The sequence below is a fragment of the Budorcas taxicolor genome, chromosome 10 (assembly GCF_023091745.1).
Source record: "Budorcas taxicolor isolate Tak-1 chromosome 10, Takin1.1, whole genome shotgun sequence".
NCBI classification, from domain to species: Eukaryota; Metazoa; Chordata; class Mammalia; order Artiodactyla; family Bovidae; genus Budorcas; species Budorcas taxicolor.
The window spans coordinates 87,165,119-87,186,683 of NC_068919.1; the positions used below are offsets into that span (position 1 = coordinate 87,165,119).

The 21,565-nt window shown below is 49.4% G+C and overlaps 1 protein-coding gene across 1 annotated transcript in view; it reads left to right on the plus strand.

The window, feature by feature from the left end:
* ADCK1 (aarF domain containing kinase 1) overlaps nt 1-21,565 on the plus strand; it is a 143,590-nt gene that overhangs the window by 27,492 nt on the left and 94,533 nt on the right. The window contains exons 2-3 of the mRNA XM_052646781.1: nt 1,412-1,557; nt 5,889-5,972. Of these exons, the coding sequence (XP_052502741.1) occupies nt 1,423-1,557; nt 5,889-5,972 (219 nt within the window). The 5' untranslated portion in view covers nt 1,412-1,422. The remainder of the gene's footprint in view (nt 1-1,411; nt 1,558-5,888; nt 5,973-21,565) is intronic.

Consider the following 21,565-nt stretch of genomic DNA (forward strand, 5'->3'; position numbering starts at 1 on the left):
GCAGCAATTGTCTCCATATGGAGGGGAATCAGAGGCACAGATCAGGGAGGGGATGGTCATAGACTGAGTCCAGAGCAGAAACAAATGGGGTGATGACCTAAATTTTCCTGCTGCAAGGAAATTTCCCCCTCCGAGTCTGTGCCGGATTTGTACTTGTAGGTGGCTTGGTGGTGGCACTTCTCCTGGGTTGGTCTTCTTCGCTGGCAGCTGCAGCTGTGGTCAAGGATGTTAGATGGAATATTCCTCGGAATTGAAGGGGAAGGTGCCTGTTGGGTACAGTGGCCTCAAAGACTGTGCAGCCACTTGGTGGACTGAGCGGTCCAAGTAGGGTGGGGAAAATATCAGAGAGCTGGGAGCCCACTTGGTTCAGCTGAGCGGAACTGTGAGTTTGGTTAATCAGAGCATATCTGCAGGGGGACCTTGAGCCGTAAAGCAGCCTATGGGACTGGGAGTGGACGAAGTGATAACAGCCATGGTGTTGGCTTTCAAGGAGCTTACAGTCTAGAAAAGGGGCCGTCTATATTCCATCCAAAAGAAATAGTTTGAAATTCAATCAGATGTGGAGGGCTTACCTGGCAGCTTCTGAGCAACTGCCGTTTTGGCGGTGGCCCCTTCCAACCTGGGCCAAGAGGGCTGACGATGCTTGTGCGAGCTTAGTGGTGTAATAATAGTTTTCAGGGAACAGAAGTTACCATGCTCTCGCTTCTCTTATCTAAAGCAGTATGCTTGACTACATATTCATCATCCTTTCTCTTGTCCGCTTTGATTTTCTTTTTGGCACTGATTGCCTGCCGTTCTTCTAATACATACCTTATGGTCTGCCACCCCCTCTAGAGTGTTAAGAACTTTGTCCTCTTGGCTCTCTCCCTAGTGCCTAGCACAGTGCCTGCTGCTGTGAAAGGAAGCACGGCTTTGAGCATTGACCCGTGCTGGATACTGCGCTCAGCATTTCATACATGTGATCTCATTCTCTCCCAACAACTAGTTTTTTTGAAATTTAGTTTTTAGTTTATATTGTTTTGGCTGCACTAGGTCTTCGTCACTGCGCATGAGCTTTCTCTCGTTGTGGCGTGTGGGCTCAGTAGTTGGGGCTCTAGATCACAGCTTGGTCGTTGTGGCACATGGGCTTTAGCTGCCCCTTGGAATGCGGCATCTTCCGGTACTGGGGATCGAACCCTTGTTCCCTGCATTGGCAGGCAGATTCTTAACCACTGGACGACCAGGGAAGTGCTTCCCCAGCAACTTTTGAGGTAGGTATCATCACGTTTCTCAAATGAGGCAATGTGGATGCAGTGAGGTTGAGAAAATGACCCCAAAACCGTACAGTCTATTAAGTGGCAGAGCCCGGATTTGAGTTTGGCTCCGTCTGACACTGTTTAACTGCTCCCCTTTCTCTGCTTTCCCGCTGCAGGGTCTGGGGACATGGCCAGAAGGGCTCTCAAGCTCGCCTCATGGACCAGCGTGGCTCTCGCTGCCTCTGGCGTCTGCCTCTACAGCAACAAGTACTTGGACCCCAGCGACTTTGGTGCTGTCAGGGTGGGCCGAGCAGTGGCCACGGTAGGTTCTTCTCCTTTCGGGAGGGGCAGAGGGACCGCAGCACTGCTTGCAGGCGGTCATGCATGTGGCCGATGGACTCGCCAGTCACACATTTGTGGCGATCCACATGTGCGAAGCCCTCACTACACATTTGCACCGTCATGGAGGTGCACTGCCCCCCACGCTGCCCTGTGTCCCTGTTCACACAACCTCTGCCATCCTGAAGTAAAACATAGAGTGGGATTGCCCAGGGTCTCTGTTCTGGAAAGTTACCTTTGCAGAACCTTCCATATCTTATTTTAGGGACCGAGTCATCAGGCGGTCTCCTCAGCAAACACACAGGGAAAGAGGCGTTTGCAGCTTTGCTTAAATCCTAGCTGAAAACTTGGTCTGCCTCCAGTGAGATCCTGGGAATGGTTCATGACGGACGCAGGGCTCACGCTCAGAGTGTTGGGGCCTGAAAGAGCTTTGGGGATGTGCCCCAAGCCCCAGACTAAGAGAAGCAGAGCCGAATATTTGACTGTTGGAGGTTTTCTCCAGTGGCTCAGTGTCATGTTCTGGTGTGATGGTGCCCTCTGTACCTCTGTTGAAGGCGGCTCCTCCAGACAGCACTGTGTAATTGCTCCGTGGTGGGCAGGTGGCCACACGTTCGCGCCTCCTCTCCTCCGTGGTCTGCTGCAGGATGAGCTCATGCGTCCCTCCCCTTGGTGCAGATATATACTCCGAAGCACAGTCTGTCTGGGCTCTCGTCTAATCGTTCCTTTAAATTCTCCCCAGCCTGGCTCAGACATGGGGCCTGTTCCTCAAGGTAAACTGGAACTTATCATAGCTCATGATAAGCAAATAGACACACAGGCCATGGAATATGCAACGATTCCCACGTGCTTGCTAGGGGCCCTTTCTGAGCCCAACATTGTCTTATAGCCTTCAGGGGTAGAAACGAACTGTCTTGAAAGAGCTTCTGGTTGAGGAGTGTCCACACGTGGATGGGTCAGAAAAACAGTCTAAAGCCCGGGATTGTGTCAAGCTGCGTGACTCAGGTGATGGCTGCTGTGGGACCTCAGACACAGGAGTGAGTCCTGTGGGCTGGGAATCAGGATGCGTGTCTTAGGGGAAGCAGGGTTGGATGGAACCTTAGGAGTTTGCATAGTCAGAGAAGAGGGACGAAGGTATAAGTCTGTGCTGTATAAACCAGCCACTGGGTTGTGTGTTCTTTTCTTCTTTAAATAAGTGGCTTATTTGGGGATCATTTTAGGTTTATAGAAAAGTTGGAAAGATAGTACAGAGTGCCCATATGCCCTTCATCCAGTTTCCCATAATATTATAATCTTACGTGACCATGATACATTTATGAAAATTAAGAAAGTAACATTGGTACATTGCTATTTGCTAAACTCCAGGTTCTATTCAGATTTGATCAGTTTTATGCTGTTTCTGTTTCTGGATCTACTCCAGGATATCACATTGCATTTAGGGCACTTGATTTTTGTTTTTGTTTGGCTTAGGTTTTTTTTTTTTTTCCTTTTGAAATTTTTATTGAGGTTATTGTAGATTCACTGGGCTGTATGTTCTTTAAAGATCCAGGCTCTGGTCTTTTTTTTTTTTGAGGGGGAGTGATATTTAAAAAATCCTCTTATTGAAATATGGTTGCTGTAGGATATTATATAAGTTACAGGTGCACAATATCGTGATTCTCAGGTTTTAAAGGCTATGCTTCATTTATAGTTATTTAAAAATGTGGGCTATATTCCTCGTGTTGCACAATATATCCTTCTACTATTATACCTGATAGTTTGTGCCTGTTAATCCCCTTCCCCAATTCTGCCCTTCCCTATTTCCCTCTCCCCGCTGCCATTGTTCAGTCACCAAGTTGCGTCCGACTCTTTGCAATCCCGTGGACTGCAGCACACCAGGCTTCCCTGTCCTTCACTATCTCCCGGAGTTTGCTCAACCTCATGTCCGTTGAATTGGGGATGCCATCCAACCATCTTATCCTCTGTTGCCCCCTTCTCCTCCTGCCCTCAATCTTTCCTGCATCAAAGTTTTTTCCAATGAGTTGGCTCTTTGCATCAGGTGGCCAAAGTGTTGGAGCTTCAGCATCAGTCCTTCCAATGAATATTCAGGACTTATTTCCTTTAGGATGGACTGGTTGGATCTCCTTGCAGTCCACGGGACTCTCAAGAGTGTTCTTCAACACTGACGCTCAGCCTTCTTTGTGGTCCAGTTCTCACACCTGTCCATGACTACTGGAAAAACCATAGCTTTGACTAGATGGACGTTTGTCGGCAAAGTAATGTGTCTCTGCCTTTTAATATGTCTAGGTTGGTCATAGCTTTTCTTCCAAGGAGGAAGCGTCTTTTAATTTCATGGCTGCAGTCACTGTCTGCAGTGATTTTGGAGCCCCCCAAAAATAAAATCTAGGGCTCCAGAAAAAATTGCTTCCATTTTTTCCTTTTCTATTTGCCATGAAGTGAGGGGACCGGATGTCATGATCTTCAATTTTTGAATTTTGAGTTTTAAGCCAACTTTTTCATTCTCCTCTTTGACCCTCATCAAGAGGCTCTTTAGCTCCTCTTCACTTTCTGCCATAAGAGTGGTATCATCTGCATATCTGAGGTTGTTGATATTTCTCCTTTCAATCTTATTTCCAGTTTGGGATTCATCTAGCCCAGCATTTCGCATGATGTACTCTGCATAGAAATTAAATAAACAGGGTGACAATGTACAGCCTTGACATACTCCTTCCCCAATTTTGAACCGATCCATTGTTCCATGTCTGGTTCTAACTGTTGCTTCTTGATCTGCATATAGGGTTCTCAGGAGACAGTAAGGTGGTCTGGTATTCCATCTCTTTAAGAATTTTCCACAGTTTGTTGTGACCCACACAGTCAAAGGCTTTAGCATAGTCAGTGAAACAGAAATAGATGTTTTTCTGAAATTACCTTGCTTTCTCAATGATCCAATGGATATTGGCAATTTGACCTCTGGTTCCTCTACCTTTTCTAAATCCAGCTTGTATATCTGGAAGTTCTCTGTTCATGTACTGCTAAAGTCTAGCTTGAAGGATTTTGAGCATTACTGTGTGATCATGTGAAATGAGCACAATCATATGATAGTTTGAGCATTCTTTGGCATTGCTGTTCTTTGGGATTGAAATGAAAACTTAGCTTTTCCAGTCCTGTGGCCACTGCTGAGTTTTCCAAATTTTCTGACATATTGAGTGCAACACTTTGACAACATCATCTTTTAGGATTTGAAATAGCTCAGTTGGAATTCCATCACCTCCACTAGCTTCGTTCATAGTAATGCTTCTGAAGGCCCACTTGATTTCACACTCTAGTCTGGCTCTAGGTGAGTGACCACACCATCAAGTTTGTTCTCTACATCTCTCTGCTTCTTTTTTTATATCCTCTAGCTTGTTGCATTTTTTAGATTCTACATTTAAGTGATACCATTCAGTGTTGTCTTTCTCTGTCTGACTTATTTCACTGAGCATAATGCAGGCTCTGGTCGTTAATTATCCTCGTGGACCACTCAGGCTGGGTCTTCCTAGCGGCTGGTATTCAGTAAGTATATATGGAATGGAATGAAACTTTGGGAGTATAGTCAAAGGAATGGATTTGGGAATATAGACAAAGGACTCTTCTTAATATCAGCCTTGTTAAGCCCCTTAATTTCTAAGGGCCTCAGTTGCTGAATTCTAAAATGAAGGTTTGGGCTCAGCAACCCTCAAGGCTCCTCTGTACCTGAGATCCCTGAGAGCCTGTAACTTTCTGATTCATCAAACATAAGGGAACCTCTTCTGGAGTTTTGACCAAGGGACCTAGATTTAAAACTTACGCTGTTAGAGCAAACAAAAATATGAAATGGTGTTTATTTGTGATACAGAGAGATGGGATAAGTTTATCCAACAGCATTCATCTAACTAGTATTTGTTGAGCGCTCACCTGGGTGCTTGGCACTGTGAAAGATGCAGGGGATACGATGATGAATAGGAAGGACACGCCTTTGTGCTTATAGAGCTTAATTTCTAATGAAGTGGAGACTGTCCATATACAAGGAAACCAATGAGCAAGGTAACCTTGGATGGTGGTTTGTCATGATAAATAATTGGGAGTTCCCAGTGGGTGGGGGTCTCTTTAGATTGAGGGTCTCTGCAGGGGTGGTATTTGTGCAGAGCCTTGACTAATAGGGAGAAACCAGCTAGACCAGAATCTAGGGGCAGGGCCTCTACGAGATGGGATTGCTTCTCTGAACATGCCACCTGTGTCAGGGGCCTAGTGATGCGGGCCTTGGATAGTGGAGTAATATTTGATGTCTGGTGCTAAGCCTTCCTCTTTCTTGGTTCACAGACGGCTGTGATCAGTTACGACTATCTTACATCCCTGAAGAGTGTCCCCTATGGCTCAGAGGAATACCTGCAGCTTCGATCCAAGGTAAGGACCCATGGGACCCATCTGAGCCGGGCCAGATAAGTCCAGAGATGACTGCAAAGCCAGCAAGCTTCTGGTGTGCAGCTGGAGATGGGCAGGGGATGGGTTGGAGATTGAGGCAGGTGGCTTGGGAGGAAGGAGGGGAGCTGTTTTAACGCCCAGGGGGTGCGCTGCCAGGCTGCCATGAGGCTGGGCCCCCTGGTTCTCAGGTTATAAATCTAAAAGGTGCTGTTGGGGAGGCGGGTGTGTGTTCCCGGGGAACGCAAGTGTCTGCGATGACTCAGGAGGGCAGAAGGCAGGCTATCCCTGATAACTCAGCTGGCTTCCAAACTGTCTCGTCAGGCAAAACCCAATGGAAAGAGGTTCGTTGCTTTCCTGTCCTCTGAAGGCTACCCCTGCTCTAGGCCTCTGAGTGGCACTGTCGACCACACACTCTGGTCTCATTTGGAAGACGGTAGTTGATTTTGGTGCTCTGCCTGCATGTCCCAGAGAGTTGGGGGATTAAGCAAGAGGGCACTTGTGTGGGATGTAAGTTGAGTTTGGGGTCAAGTAGAGATATCTTTTGGCTTCCCAGGAGGCACAGTGGTAAAGAATCCTCCTACCAATGCAGGAGACACAAGAGATGCAGGTTGGATCCCTGGGTCGCAAAGATCCCCTGCAAGAGGAAATGGCAACCCGCTCCAGTATTCTTGCCTGGAGAATCCCATGGGCAGAGGAGCCTAGTGGATTAGAGTCTAGAGAGTTGCAGAGTCAGATATGACTGAGCGACTGAGCATGATGGATACCTTCGATTCTTCCAGAGAGAGGTGTGTGATAGGCAGAGGTGTGTGAGAGGCGGAGGTGTGTGGGAGGCGGAGGTGTGTGGGAGGCGGAGGTGTGTGGGAGGCGGAGGTGTGTGGGAGGCGGAGGTGTGTGGGAGGCGGAGGTGTGTGGGAGGCGGAGGTGTGTGAGGGGCGGAGGTGTGTGGGAGGCGGAGGTGTGTGGGAGGCGGAGGTGTGTGGGAGGCGGAGGTGTGTGGGAGGCGGAGGTGTGTGGGAGGCGGAGGTGTGTGAGGGGCGGAGGTGTGTGGGAGGCGGAGGTGTGTGGGAGGCGGAGGTGTGTGGGAGGCGGAGGTGTGTGGGAGGCGGAGGTGTGTGAGGGGCGGAGGTGTGTGGGAGGCGGAGGTGTGTGAGGGGCGGAGGTGTGTGGGAGGCGGAGGTGTGTGAGAGGCGGAGGTGTGTGGGAGGCGGAGGTGTGTGGGGGGCGGAGGTGTGTGGGGGGCGGAGGTGTGTGGGGGGCGGAGGTGTGTGGGAGGCGGAGGTGTGTGGGAGGCGGAGGTGTGTGGGAGGCGGAGGTGTGTGGGAGGCGGAGGTGTGTGAGGGGCGGAGGTGTGTGGGAGGCGGAGGTGTGTGGGAGGCGGAGGTGTGTGAGGGGCGGAGGTGTGTGGGAGGCGGAGGTGTGTGAGGGGCGGGGGTGTGTGGGAGGCGGGGGTGTGTGGGAGGCGGGGGTGTGTGGGAGGCGGGGGTGTGTGAGGGGCGGAGGTGTGTGGGAGGCGGAGGTGTGTGAGGGGCGGAGGTGTGTGGGAGGCGGGGGTGTGTGGGAGGCGGGGGTGTGTGGGAGGCGGGGGTGTGTGAGGGGCGGAGGTGTGTGGGAGGCGGAGGTGTGTGAGGGGCGGAGGTGTGTGGGAGGCGGAGGTGTGTGGGAGGCGGAGGTGTGTGGGAGGCGGAGGTGTGTGAGGGGCGGAGGTGTGTGGGAGGCGGAGGTGTGTGAGGGGCGGAGGTGTGTGGGAGGCGGAGGTGTGTGGGAGGCGGAGGTGTGTGAGGGGCGGAGGTGTGTGGGAGGCGGAGGTGTGTGAGGGGCGGGGGTGTGTGGGAGGCGGGGGTGTGTGGGAGGCGGGGGTGTGTGGGAGGCGGGGGTGTGTGAGGGGCGGAGGTGTGTGGGAGGCGGAGGTGTGTGAGGGGCGGAGGTGTGTGGGAGGCGGGGGTGTGTGGGAGGCGGGGGTGTGTGGGAGGCGGGGGTGTGTGAGGGGCGGAGGTGTGTGGGAGGCGGAGGTGTGTGAGGGGCGGAGGTGTGTGGGAGGCGGAGGTGTGTGGGAGGCGGAGGTGTGTGGGAGGCGGAGGTGTGTGGGAGGCGGAGGTGTGTGGGAGGCGGAGGTGTGTGGGAGGCGGAGGTGTGTGGCGGGCGGAGGTGTGTGGCGGGCGGAGGTGTGTGGCGGGCGGAGGTGTGTGGCGGGCGGAGGTGTGTGGCGGGCGGAGGTGTGTGGCGGGCGGAGGTGTGTGAGGGGCGGAGGTGTGTGAGGGGCGGAGGTGTGTGAGAGGCGGAGGTGTGTGAGAGGCGGAGGTGTGTGGTGGGTCTGTGTGTCTTTGCTCAGCCTGGAAGGCCCTCTGCCCCCTCGTTATCTTTCAGGACTCAGCGCAGACACCTTGCCTTTGTGACACTTTCCTCCTTAGTCATCCTAGCCGGCTGGAATAATTACTTTTAAAATTTTAATTTAAACTTTTCATTATGAAAATTTCAACCATCCACAAGGGTAGAGCAGTATGAACCCCTATGAAACTGTTAATCCAGCTTCAGGAATTGTCAGCATTTTGCCAGTCTTGTTTTATCTGCTGTCCCCTTTATTCATTCCTTCATTTACTTCATTCGTTACTGTTTTTTGCTGAAATACTTAAAAGCAAATCTCCAACATCATATTATTTGTAAAAACTTCAGTATCTATCTGTAATAGACAAGGACCTTAAAAAAAAACACCTTAACTATAGGACCATGATCATTCAGGCACTCAGTCGTGTCCGACCCTTTGTGACCCCGTGGACTGCAGCACGCCTGGCCTCCCTGTCCATCACCAACTCCCGGAGGCTACTAGAACTCATGTCCATTGAGTTGGTGCTCCCATCCAACCGTCTCATCCTCGGTCATCCCCTTCTCCTTCTGCCTTCAATCTTTCCCAGCACCAGAATCTTTTCCAGTGAGTCAGTTCTTCACATCAAGTGGCCAAAGTATTGGAGTTTCAGCTTCAGCATCAGTCCTTCCAATGAACATTCAGGACTGATTTCCTTTAGGATGGATCGATTGGATCTCCTTGCTGTCCAAGGGACTCTCAAGAGTCTTCTTCAACACCACAGTTCAAAAGCATCAATTCTTTGGTGCTCAGCTTTCATCATACCTAACAAAATTGACAATATTTTTTTAATACCTCTAATAGCTAGTCCATATTCAAATCTTCCTCGTTGTCCCCCAACATTTCTTTTTCAAGTTGATTCAAACCTGTATCCACCCAAAGTGCACATATTACATTTGATTGATGTTTTCTATATCTTTTCAAGTCTGTAATATTTTCCCTCCCTCCCTTTCTGAGAAACTATTTGCTTGTTGAAGAAGCCAGATCATTTATCCTGAGAAATTTCCCACATTCAGGATTTGGCTGATTGCATCCTCAAAGTGTCGTTAAATTGGAAGTAAATTCAGTGGTACACAATTCAAAATATATAATATTTGAACATACAAAATGATCCTCCTCTCCCCGTTTCTCAGATACCCAGTTTTCCTGCCTGGAGGTGATCATTGCTTCCTGGATATCTTTCCAGAGATATCTTCTTACTTGGATTTAATCACTCTATCTTTGTTTCTGTATACACAATAGGTGGTTATGTGTCTTTCTCTTTAGACCATAAATTCCTTTAGATCTGGGACTGGGTCTTTCTATTTTTTTTGCAGCTTCTACCTCTTTCCATGAGGCCTGAAACTGAGTTAACATCTGTTTCAATGCCAGGCTGTAACCTGCTAGCTCCCTGCCTTGGGAGACATCCAAGAAAGAGTAAGGTTTGTAGTCAGAAAACCTGAGCTTGTGCTTTAAGAAGGTCTTTCAACCTTTTGGAGAGCCATGTTCCTTGTCCGTGGGCCACAGGTGGCTATGCCACTTACTGAGGATTCTATGGCCAGTGTCTGAGCCAGTTTTTATAAATGTAACTATAAAACAGGTATGAAAAGTAAGTCAGATGTCTACTAGAAGGTATGTTCCGTGAGGACAGAGAACATCTGTGGCACCTATTACAGTACCCAGGACACAGCAGGTCCTAAATAAAGGTTTGTTGAATGAACGAACGAATGAATAAAATGTTAGCTTTTATTGGAAGATCTCGAAGTCCTAGTCTGGGAGACTCAACGCCACCTGCTTTCCCTTACTCCATTTTCTCCAACTCAGCAGTGCTATGTGTGGGCTTTGGAGCCCACCAGAGCCACGTTCTACAGAGAAATCTAGGCCATGGGAACAGGGGTAAGCCCTCTGCCTTGGGGAATCTGCAGAGGGGGTAGGGGAGCGGTTGTCCTGAAGACAGTTGGCCCTCGTGTGTCAGTCATCTGGAAAGCATTGAGGCTGCAGGTCAAGGAGAAGCTGGGGGGATGCAATAAGGGATGCACGGCCTGGCAGTTAACGAAAGATCAGCAGCGGGTGGTGGCTGCCGCCGGATAACAGGGTGCAGGTTGGACCCCGGGAGGTGTACCTGGGAAGGGGGGGCTGGGCGGCATGAAAGAGCACAACTAACTACCGCAGGAGTGTTTTCTTCCTTCGGAACTCTTATCTATTCTGGTCAGCGAGACTGATAGAGAAGTGAGTGAAGGGGAAGACATAATTATCTCACCTGTCAAGCCAGCATCCCTGGGTCCCACAGTGTGTGGGCGCCAGGTGAGCCTGGCTGGCAGTGACTTCGGGAAGCACTTTAAGGTTGGTGCTCAGCTGGCGGGCACCGTGATGACTCAGCTCTGTGTCAGGAGTGGGAGCCAGGGTGGAGGAGTGTCTTCTAGGGCACAGGGGCACTTTGCTATGCAGTAAGGGCACAGGACGGGACCGGGTTACCTTGGAGAACCAGGCTCCTGATGCCCAGAATGCTTGTAAACAGAGACGGCAGGTGTGAACTTGCTTGCGCATAAAGCACAAAGAGAGCTTCTCTGGTGGCCTGCCCATGCAAGTGACGTGGGGTTCGATGCCTGGGTCAGGAAGATCCCCTGGAGAAGGAAATGGCAGCCCACTCCAGGATTCTTACCTGGAAAATCCCATGGACAGAGGAGCCTGGTGGGCTACAGTCCATGGGGTCCCAAAGAGTGGGACAGGACTTAGCGACTAAAATAACAACAGCAGCAAAGCACAAAGAAGTCACTGCTGGTCCAGACATCCAGACAGTGGGCTGGAGGAGGCAGCACTGGCTTGATTCTGACCGAGGGGTCGGGGTGTAGTGGACGGATGTTAATTTTGCAGTGCAGGAATCATTTTCGTTTTAGGGAGCAGCATCTAAATTTTCCTTTGGGGAACCACCCCTATCTCATATATACATGCATGAGGTTTGAGTGGGGTTCACCCCATGTTCAGGGTGGACATGTGACTTGGGCTGTCAGTGTCGTCCATTCCTCTGATTCCAGGATGAGTATCTAAGCCAGTTCTGGTTAGTGAGCATCAGTCAGCTCTAGAACTTTTGGGGGTGTCCCTCAGGGGACACTGTCTTTCCTGCTGGATTAGTTGAGAGTATCAGATGTTGGCTTAGAGCTGCTGGCAGCCATCTTGGCACCATGAGGTGAAAGCCCATCTGTGAATGGAATCAGTATTGTAGAGAGATGTGTCATTTGAATCTAGAGAGCATCTGGAGCATCTAGCTCACATCTAGCTGAGTCTGAATCGAGATCACCAATGGGCTTTTCGTTTACTTATGCCAGGAAATTCTCTTTTTGTTTCAGATGGTTTGAGTTCAGTTTTCTGTTCCTTGTAGCCTGAAAAGTCCTGATATATTCTAGGGAAGCATACTGGATCTGTGTGTGTGTGTGTTTGCAGTGGGAAGAGCAGGAGAGTGAGAGGGATCGGATATGCCTTTTCCTTCCTTGATCAGAGTCCTAATATCAGGAGGGGACCTTGGTTGCTCTTGTGACTGAGAATCTTTCTAGCTGAATGCAATTTCTTGTTACGGAGCCGGTCACTGGGCTCCTGTGGTTTGCCTCCTGGGATACTTCAGGTCCTCAGTGTGTGTGTGTCATATTAATTACTATAGTTGTTAATAAATATTTGAGCTCAGGAGGTAGTGATGTAAATATTCTTCTCCTCTTGGCCTGAGAAGCAGATCCAAGGAGATGCAGGACTCTGCCGGGTGAACAGAAATGTCAGCTTTATTACTGATTAATGCTGCGTTGGAGCAGATGGACTTCACCTCTGAATTTGATAGACTTACCTCCCGAGGTATAGATGAGGCAGGACAAGCCTCTCAAGGGGGGTCCTGCCTCTTAGGGCAGGGAGGGGCTGGTGGACACAGTTCCAGATCCCAAAAGGGAGGAGAGAGGAAGAGGTGAGCCAGACTCACCAATCCAGTGATGAGTGCTCCTTCCACAGGGAGGGCGAGAGAAGGGAGAGAGAGGAGCTTACACCTCTGGGGGGCTCCCTCCGAGTCCTGAAACTTGAGGGCAGGAGCTTCACCTGCCGCTGTTACTCTCCAAAGGGGAGGCAGCTGTACATTTGCCGTAAGACCCCTTGCTGCCCGTTAAGCCCTGTTAACCTTCACACCTGACTTTGTTTAGGGACACAGGCTGTTTCGGGCTGGAATATGGGATGACTGTTTCAGCATTCCTGAATTCTACATTTTAGGGGAAGGAGTCATACTCTGTCAACCTTTAGAACTACGGCATACGGTGAGGTATTTGGGGGGCGGAAATGGACTTTACTTCTGAGTAGTGGTTATTGGTCAGAGGAGCGGAATAAGTGTCTCAGGTAAGGCGATGGCTGTTTATACTTGATCCATGGAAACACATCTTTGGCATCAGCCCTCTCAAGGCTCCAGTGTATAGATGTGAGACTGGAGACTCAGAGGCAGGCTTTGATTTCTTCAGGACCATGCAGGTTTGTGGCAGATTCTGGACTTGCTCTTGGACATCCAGATCTTGCCGAGTCCCAGGTTCTTTGCCCTCTATACTTGGTTGTCTCCCTTTTTATCCACTTGCAACCTCAGGGAAAGCACCAAGTTGGATAAAAAGTAGAGCCAAAGATGTCTGTGTGGTTTCTCCCCTAGTGGGAGCCCTGAAGCTGTGGGTCTGCCTTGGGTAGGCTTGGGAAACAGTGGAGGAGAGACAAGGGCAATAGAGCTTTCTCCCTGGGATCCTTTTACTTATTTAATCCACCAACCAAAGAGCTATTAATTCAACAAATATTGGGAGGTTTGCATTCCCCAACAGAGGGGAGTGTAGACCCTCCAGAGGAATCAGTAGATGCTAACTCTTGGCTTTGGAAAAGTGTTTCAACTCTTGAGTTGCTGAACAACTGCTGGTTTTGAGGATAACCACATTCTCAGCTTTGGATAAGGGAACAGCTACCCATTCCAGTATTCTGGCCTGGAGAATTCCATGGGTTGTAGATTCCATGGGGTTGCAAAGAGTCGGACATGATTGAGCGACTTTCACTTCACTTTACATTCTCAGCTTAGTGAGGGTGTGATAATTCAATAAACATTTTAAAGATCTACTTGCTGTGCGAGGGGAACTGTAGCAGCATCTGGCTCTGTAAGAATATTCTCTGAAACTTGGGACTGTCTGGCCAATGGTGAAGTGCATGCCTTCACCATTCTTCCACCCACCTGTTATTTTAACTGGCATTAACCAAGCCTGCTCTGTGCCAGGCGCTGTGTCAGGCTCAGGATCAGAGGATCTGAAGGGAAATAAGGCTCAGCCTCTGCCCTTCAGTTGCCCACAACCTGGTGGGGGGAGCAGGCATGAAATCTCCAGTTGCAGAAGATCAGTGTGTTTTCATTGTAGCTCTGGCCCCAGATAGCAGCTATCCTAGCCAAGAGGTTGAGGGCAGGAGCCCTGCATGGGAGGGGCTGCTAACCCAGCTGGGGCTGGGGGTACCTGCCTGGATGGCTTCCTCCATGGTTGCCTTTTCTAATGGTGCCACTGTTCCATGGCACGTTCGGTGTCTGTCGACCTGGCGTGGGTGCTCTTCAGTGAGTTTTCATGGACTCTGTCCCTCAGACTCCTTTTGCTGCTTTCGTTTGTCATCATGGAATATTTTGCCTCAGAGTGTGCTGCTCAGAGCGGGAGGGAAATTGAATCCTTGCCGCCTTGATGACTGGCTTTCTCAGAGTTTGTGATAATTTCTGCAGGAGCATGAGCTGCATTTAATTTGCTCTGGTTGGGTCATCTGAGGACCAGGCCTGTGGTGTAGGGAGACCAGAGTCTGCTATTGAATCTAGCACCTCCTTTTCAGTATACGCAAACCTGTCTGAGTATTGCCTTGCAAACCTCCATGACTTTCTGCAGTGGCCCTGACCCCAGCATCTTTCAGATTCAGAGAGAATTCCATTGCAGGAGGCTGTTGGGCCTTGGTGTGAGCTGCAGAAAACCTTTTGGAGGTCCATTCCCATTAGTGGGGGCCTTGGGGGAGAATGTGGCAGGCTTTGTGCTTCCCCTTGGAGATTGGGCCCACTGCGTGGCTTTTCTGTGGTTCCCAGGCAGCCCACGCAAATGCCAAGTTGTCTTCTTGGTTGCCCTAAACTTCCCAGTGACTTATGGACCATGGCCAGAAGTAGTACCCATGTCTGCATGCCTCTTATCTTATTAAAACAAGTGAAACATAGAACCTAAAAAAGATATAAAATAATTTAGTGACCACCCTTATACTCTCTGCTCAGTTTCAGAAGTGATACCTTACCCATACAATTGTAGACTCCTAAGTACTTCTTCCCTGATTCTAGCCTCCCTTCTGTATAACCAGCAGCAAGCACTGTCTTGAATTCACTGGTTAGCATTCCCACTCACTTCTTTATATCCCACTATTCGTGTATTGGTATGACCTTTTGCATTTTATTGACTCTTTTTTCCTTTATTTGGTTTTGTTCTAAGCAAACATATCTGTGAAACCACAGATTTGATAGACTAGCTTTCTTTCTGTGGGTCTAATGCATATGCAAATAAGATTTGTTTTTCTGGTGTTCTGGGTACCACCCCAAATCGCCTCTTGTGCCACTTTTTTGCATACCGTCCCTGGTAACCAGGTCACACTTGGGAAAACACAGGCTGCACCATCTGTAACAGATGCCGGGCCAAACTCTGGCTTGTGCCCACCATTGCCTTGGTCTTTCCCCTGCTGGGCTTGGCCGCTCTCTTTCTAGCTTTTCTCTCCCCCCAGCTCATCCGGTCTATCTGTTAGGGCTGCTTCGGGCTTGAAGCTGTCTGATGGGATGGTGTTTGTTCCTGCTGCTCAGAAGCAGTGATCTCTTTCCAAAGGCCACAGCTGAAATGAAACAAAATAAGCCCTTGGCTTTCCGGTGATGGGAGGCCATTGCCTGTGCGAGGCATCTCTCCACTCTGATCAGCACGATTATCATCATTAGCCAGTTCCTCGTGTACAGTGTCTGCAGCTCTCTTGCCTACACGGGCTGCCTTGATCCTCAGGGCTGGCTTCCTGCTGCTGCCCCCGAGCTGCTCTCCAACTGCTCCTGCCCCCTGGTTCTGTGGGGGAGCTGGCAGAGGGCAGAGGGCCCTGCTCCCCAGAGATGGTGTTGTGCTGATGGGGCAGGAGCTGGAGAAACCGCAGCTTCAGCCCATCTTTGCTCATATCAGAGTCCATCCCAGATTAACCACAGCCAGGCTTCTCACTGCTGATTGCTTTTTCCACTGAAAACCTCCCTGTAGTTTCCTTTTTCACCTTGGATGGGATGCTTTCACCATGACCAAACTGAAAAGCTGGTGCTTTCAAACTGCAGTGCTGGTGAAGACTCTTGAGAGTCCCTGGGACAACAAGGAGATCAAACCAGTCAATCCTAAAGGAAATTAACCCTGAATAATCATTGGAAGGACTGATGCTGAAGCTGAAGCTCCAGTGCTTTGGCCACTAATATGAAGAGGCAGCTCATTGGAAAAGACCCTGATGCTGGGAAAGATTGAGGGCAGGAGGGGAAGGGGGCAATAGAGGATGAGATGGTTGGATGGCATCACCGACTCAACGGTCATGAGTTTGAGCAAACTCCAGGAGATAGTGAAGGATGGGGAAGCCTGGCGTGCCGCAGTCCATGGGGTCACAAAGAGTTGGACATGACTGAGCGACTGAGCAGCGACAGTGGGGCAAGAGCTGGAGAAACCCCAACTTCAGCCTCTCTTTCCTCCTCTCAGAGTCCATCCCAGACAGACTGTGGCTGGGCTTCTCACTGCTGATTGCTTTTTCCACTGAAAGTCTCCCTGCAGTTTTCCTTTCTCACCCTGGACTGGGTGTTTTCAGTCTGACCAAGCTGTTTCTACCACAACAGGGAAATGGGGTGAAGCTACACGATGGGGGATTCGGCAAAAGCTGGACCTTCTTACTGTGAAGGTACTTGAGTGCTGGACAGGGTAGTTTAGTACAGCTGTGAAATCGGCATCCAGAAGGACAGCTTCCTGGAAACAGCAGAGACTCCGTTGTGGAGGGGGAATGTGACAGCTCACAGATGGTTCCTAACCTGGCAGATGATCAGAGGTACCTGGGGAGCCTTGAGAGTATAGACTCTTAGACCCTATAGTCTGAAATTTGTTTTCAGTAATTTTGGAGTGAGGCCTGGAGAACCCATTTTTTAAAAATGGGTTTCCCAGGTGGCTTCTGCTGCTAAAAGCAAGTGTTTACGTCGACTGAACACCACGGGACAGGCATTGTGCCAAGAGCTCTCTCTGTGTTATAACTTCACAAGGACCCCGAGGTGGATCCTGTTGTTACCATCCCTCCTTGGACAGACTGAAGCACAGATTAAGTGACTTGTCCAAGGCCCCACAGCTAGGAAGCAGGTATATTAGTTTCCTGTGATTGCTATGACAAATGGCCACCAACGAGGTGGCCAGCAGAAGTTCGTTCCTTCACGGTTCTGGAGGCTGGAACTGTGAGGACAAGGTGCCAACAGGGCCAGGCCTCCCTGGGGGCTCCAGGGACGCCTCCTTCCTGCTGCTGCTGCTGGCTCCAGGCCTTCCTGTGGCTGCACCGCTCCAGTCTCTGCCTCTGTCTTTTCTTCTGAGGACACTTGTCATTGGACTTAGGGCCTATCTGGGCAATCCGGGAGGATCTCATTTCAAGATTCTGAACTTAATCACACCTGCAAAGACCCTTTTGTCCACTGAACGTCACAGTCACAGGTTCTGGGGGTTAGGACGTGGGCATATCTCTTGGGCACCATCATTCAGCCCACTAAGAGGGTCTTTTTTTTTTTTTTTTTAAGTTTATTATTTATTTTGGCTGCACCAGGTCTTCACTGTGGCATTCAGGATCTTTCGTTGTAGCATGCAGGCTCCTTAGTTGTGGTGTGCAGGATCTAGCTCCTCAACCAGGAATCAAACTCGGGCCCCCTGCGTTGGAAGCGCAGACTCTTAGCCACTGGGCCACCAGGGAAGTCCCCAGTGTAGGGTCTTGAATTTAATCGCCGGCAGTGTGGCTCCCAAGCTTGTGCCTCTAACCACTCGACTCCCCGGCGCTCTCTCCTATACTGGATGAGCTTCCAGTCTTCCTCTCAGCCAGCAGCCAAGGCGTGGGTGAACTTGCTGTTTCAGGGAGTTTGACAGTCCAGGGTTTTCCCTCTGCCTCTCTCCCATCCCCCAAGTCCTCCACCATTTCTCCTGAAACCCTCTGGGCTGTTCATCTCAGACTCCGAAATTCTCACCCCTTGATGTGCTTGGAAGGCTGCAGGGGCCGAGGCCACACTCATCCTGGCTTGGGCGAGATGCATTTTTCTTGCCTCAGGGGCCACGTCTCTCCAAAATGGGGATCGCTGGAATAGCAGGGGTAGATGGAAGGCCATAATACAGCTAATAAAGTTGATGGAAGGCGTTCTGCAGCTGTATGGGCGATGGAGGCGCTTGTTAACAACACTAATAATCTAATAGCCTGTTCTTGATTTCCTGCTTCTCACTGTCTTGGCCCCAAGCAGCTATTTTCTACCAAATTAAAATCCACTCAACTCCCTTCCTGTTCCTGAATAAAACTACCCTCAAAGCTCTTGCCTGTTACAGCAAGACTTTTTAATAGACTTTTCCTTGTAGAACCATGAGACATATGTCCAATTAGCGGAATAACTTCACTTAAATATACAAATAAACTGTTGACAGATAATGGCGGGACATATGTGAGGCTGATTGATGGCCACATGCTTCGGGAATGGGGCACTGTCCTTCTCCCACCCCAAGTCTGTCTCCAGGCCTCTCCTTCCCTCCAGTTTCTTGCTCTTGGGATGTAACTTTATGCTCCACCCTCTATAAGATGAAGAAGGATGTCTCCATGCTGTGCCCAGTCACAGCCCCAAGTACCTGGGCCATTCATTTTCACACAATCAGTTGTGCAACAAATTGTGGGTTTTTTTTTTTTTTTTTAGATTTTTAAAATTTGAGATGTGGAACATTTTTAAAAGTCTTTACTGACTTTGCCTTTGTTTTATGTTTTGTTTTTTTGGCCACAAGGGATGTGGGATCTTAGCTTCCCAAGAAAAAGTATGAAAGTGAAAATCTCTTAGTCATGCCCAGCTCTTTGTGACCCCATGGACTGTAACCTGCCAGGCTCTTCTGTCCATGGAATTCTTCAGGCAACCATGCTGGAGTGGGTAGCCACTCCCTCCTCCAGGGGACCTTCCTGACCCAGGGATCAAACCTGGGTCTCCTGCATTGGCAGGCAGATTCTTTACCATCTGAGCCACCAGAGAAGCTCAGCCAGGGATCAAACCTGCAGCCCCTGCGTTGGAAGGTGAGGTCTTAACCACTGGACCTCCAGGGACGTCCCTGCACAAATGTTTTTGGGCACTTACTTCGTGCCAGGCACTGTGTGAGGTGCCAGGTGTAAGCAGTCTGCTCCTGAGGGGATAGCAGATTGTTAGCAATTGATGACACTCACAGGAGTGTGTGGTCCAGTGGGGCAGAGACTCAGTCTGTTTTTCTTGCCGCTGTACCCTCAGCACTTACAACAGTGCCTGGCATAAAATGGGCTCGGTGAATACTTTTTAGTGACTCAAGGAAGTAAGTGAACCAGATAATGTCAGCTCTTGCTGAGTGCCCTCAAAGAGATAAAACGTGGTCATGGGGTAAAGAGTGACTGAAGCTGGGCTTAGGAAATGCTCTCTGACGTGGGTTTTTTTTCAGATGAAACTGAGAAGTGCTGAAAGAACCAGCACGTGAAAAGCTGAGAGAATATGGAAGAGACAGGGCGGGTTATGTAATTCACGGGGTCCAGTGCACAGTGACCATGCCGGCCTCTGGCTAGGTGGGGAGTCAGTCTTCCCTTCCCATAGCCCTGCTGCCCCAGCCCACAGTGGATGGGAAACTCCCAGGAGCTCACAGCCTCTGTGCTGGAAGGTGCTCAGGCTGTGGACTGGGCATGAGAGAAGTTCCTGCTGAGTCACCTGCTGAGCTTGTCTTGGTGATGCTGGTCTAGGATGTGGAGGGATACTGCTTGACAGTTGTATGACCTTGACCCTTCTTTTTTAAAAAATTTTAATTTGTGTATCTTTTTACACTTCATTCAAGACATGGTTCTTAAATTCATTCCATAGCTCAAGTTCAATGTGAACATGCAGAAAAACTTATGGGGAAAGAGGGAAATAGATATTTAAATGTTATACTCTCATCTGTTAAACTAAAGGGTAACTAACATAAATCATAGTCCTTTGTAACCTTAAGTTATCCTATCGCAACCCCCCCCTCAAAAAAACAGCAACTGTATTTTACACTCTGAAAATGACTGTTTGAGCATATGTGCAGGAGTGAAGCAACTCATTCCAACTTGCCCCAGTCAGCCCAGCTAGACACCTCCCACTTCATTTTGTGTTTTCACTGCTGGGATGAAGAGGAATGTAACTGGGCATGAAGTGACCCTGACCCTTCTTATGCCTATACCAAGGCCCCCAGTGGGTGCAAAGGGCAACGGAAGAAGGTATGCCTCCCCCACCAACATGACCTGGTTGCCTTGCTGGGAGGAGAGCAGCTGTAACTGTGGGGAGAAGGCAGGGAGGCCAGATGGAGCTGGGGTACTGGGCTTGGGGTGAGGAAAGGGCAGCCAAGAACCCACCGCGGAGATGGGACTGTGTGTGAGCTGCATGTGAACTTCCATCAACTTTATTAATTGCATTATGGCCTTCCATCTACCCTTGCGTGTGAGCTTGCTCCATCGTCCCATTTGGCTTTATTTGCAAAACCCACATCCAAAGATAAAATTAAGAATTTCAAGACAGCTATGCTGTATTAGTTTCCTAATTGCTGCTTAACCAATTACTATAAACTTAATGGTAGCCTATCCCTTCTCCAGTGGATCAGGCTCTCCTGCATTGCATGACCAGGGTCTCCTGCATTGCAGGTGGACTCTTTACCAACTGAGCTATCAGGGAAGCCCCTATAACAGTACAGATTTATTCTTTTACAGTTCTGGAGGTCGGAAGTCTAAACTGGTTCTCACTGGACTAAAATGAACGTGTCAAAATCAGCAGGGCTGTGTTCCTTTTGGGAGCTCTGGGGGAGAGTTCCCTGCCTTGCCTTTTCTAGCTATAATCGGACACCTGCATTCCTTGGCTCAAAGCACTCTTTCTCCATCTTCAAAGCCAGCAGTGTCTGGCTAGGTCCCCATGCTGCCACATCTCTGGTTCTCTTCTTGTGCCCTCCTCTTCCACTTAGAAGAACCATTGTGATTATACTAGACCCACCTGGATAATCTAAGCTGATCTATCTCAAGGTCAGCTGATCAGGGACCTCAATTTCTTCTGCAGCCTTAATCCTTCTTTGCCAAGGAAAGTGACATATTCACAGGTTCCAGGGGCTAGGTTGTGGACATCTTTGTTGGGGGGTGTTGTTCTGTCTCATGTTAAATCACGGTGTGAAGCCCTTTAGAGTGCAGGGTGCAGTCTGACTGTAGCACGGGTCACGTGCTCATGAAGTTGGCCCTAGGAAAAGGAGGCTGCAAGCCTGAGTCCTGAGGTGGGAATGAGCATGGCTGTTCCAGGACCCAAAAGGAGTCTGACATGATGGACTAGGGTGAATGACAGGGCGTGTGGCACACAGTGAGTCAAGAAAGGCTGGCCCAGGTCTAGAGCACACGGCCCCCTGGGCTACAGTGAAATGTAGGAACAATAGGTAGGGATCTGCCTTAAATCTTAAAACAAAAGCACAGACAAAAACTCTATATGAAAAATTTCAGATGTATTTAAAAAAAGAATAATAAGGTGAACCCTATGCCTGGCACCTGGATCTAAAATAGTTGGCCATAATTCCTCCATTTATTTATTTTGCTGAAGACTTTTAAATTATAAAAATCAGGGCTTTTCACCTGTAATTTCAGTGGGCATCTCTAACAACTGACATTTTTGTATGTATTCATGTCATTGTCACAATGAGTGGAATTAGCAAGCATCCGTTAATTTCATTGAATTCATGTGGGTGTTTAGTTGTCCCTCAAATGCCCTGCTCATTGATCGTCACCTTGTACCTGAACTTTGCACCTTTTCCCCTTTCTGAGGTTAAAGTGAGTCTTCCTTCTTTGTATCTTTCAGGATTTGTTTTTTTTGTTCCTTCGCACTCCTGTTGCACACCCAGGTCCATGGCCTGAACAGGGTTGATGCGGAAGGGAAGCAAAGCAGGCTGGATGGATGTGTGATTCTGCCTGT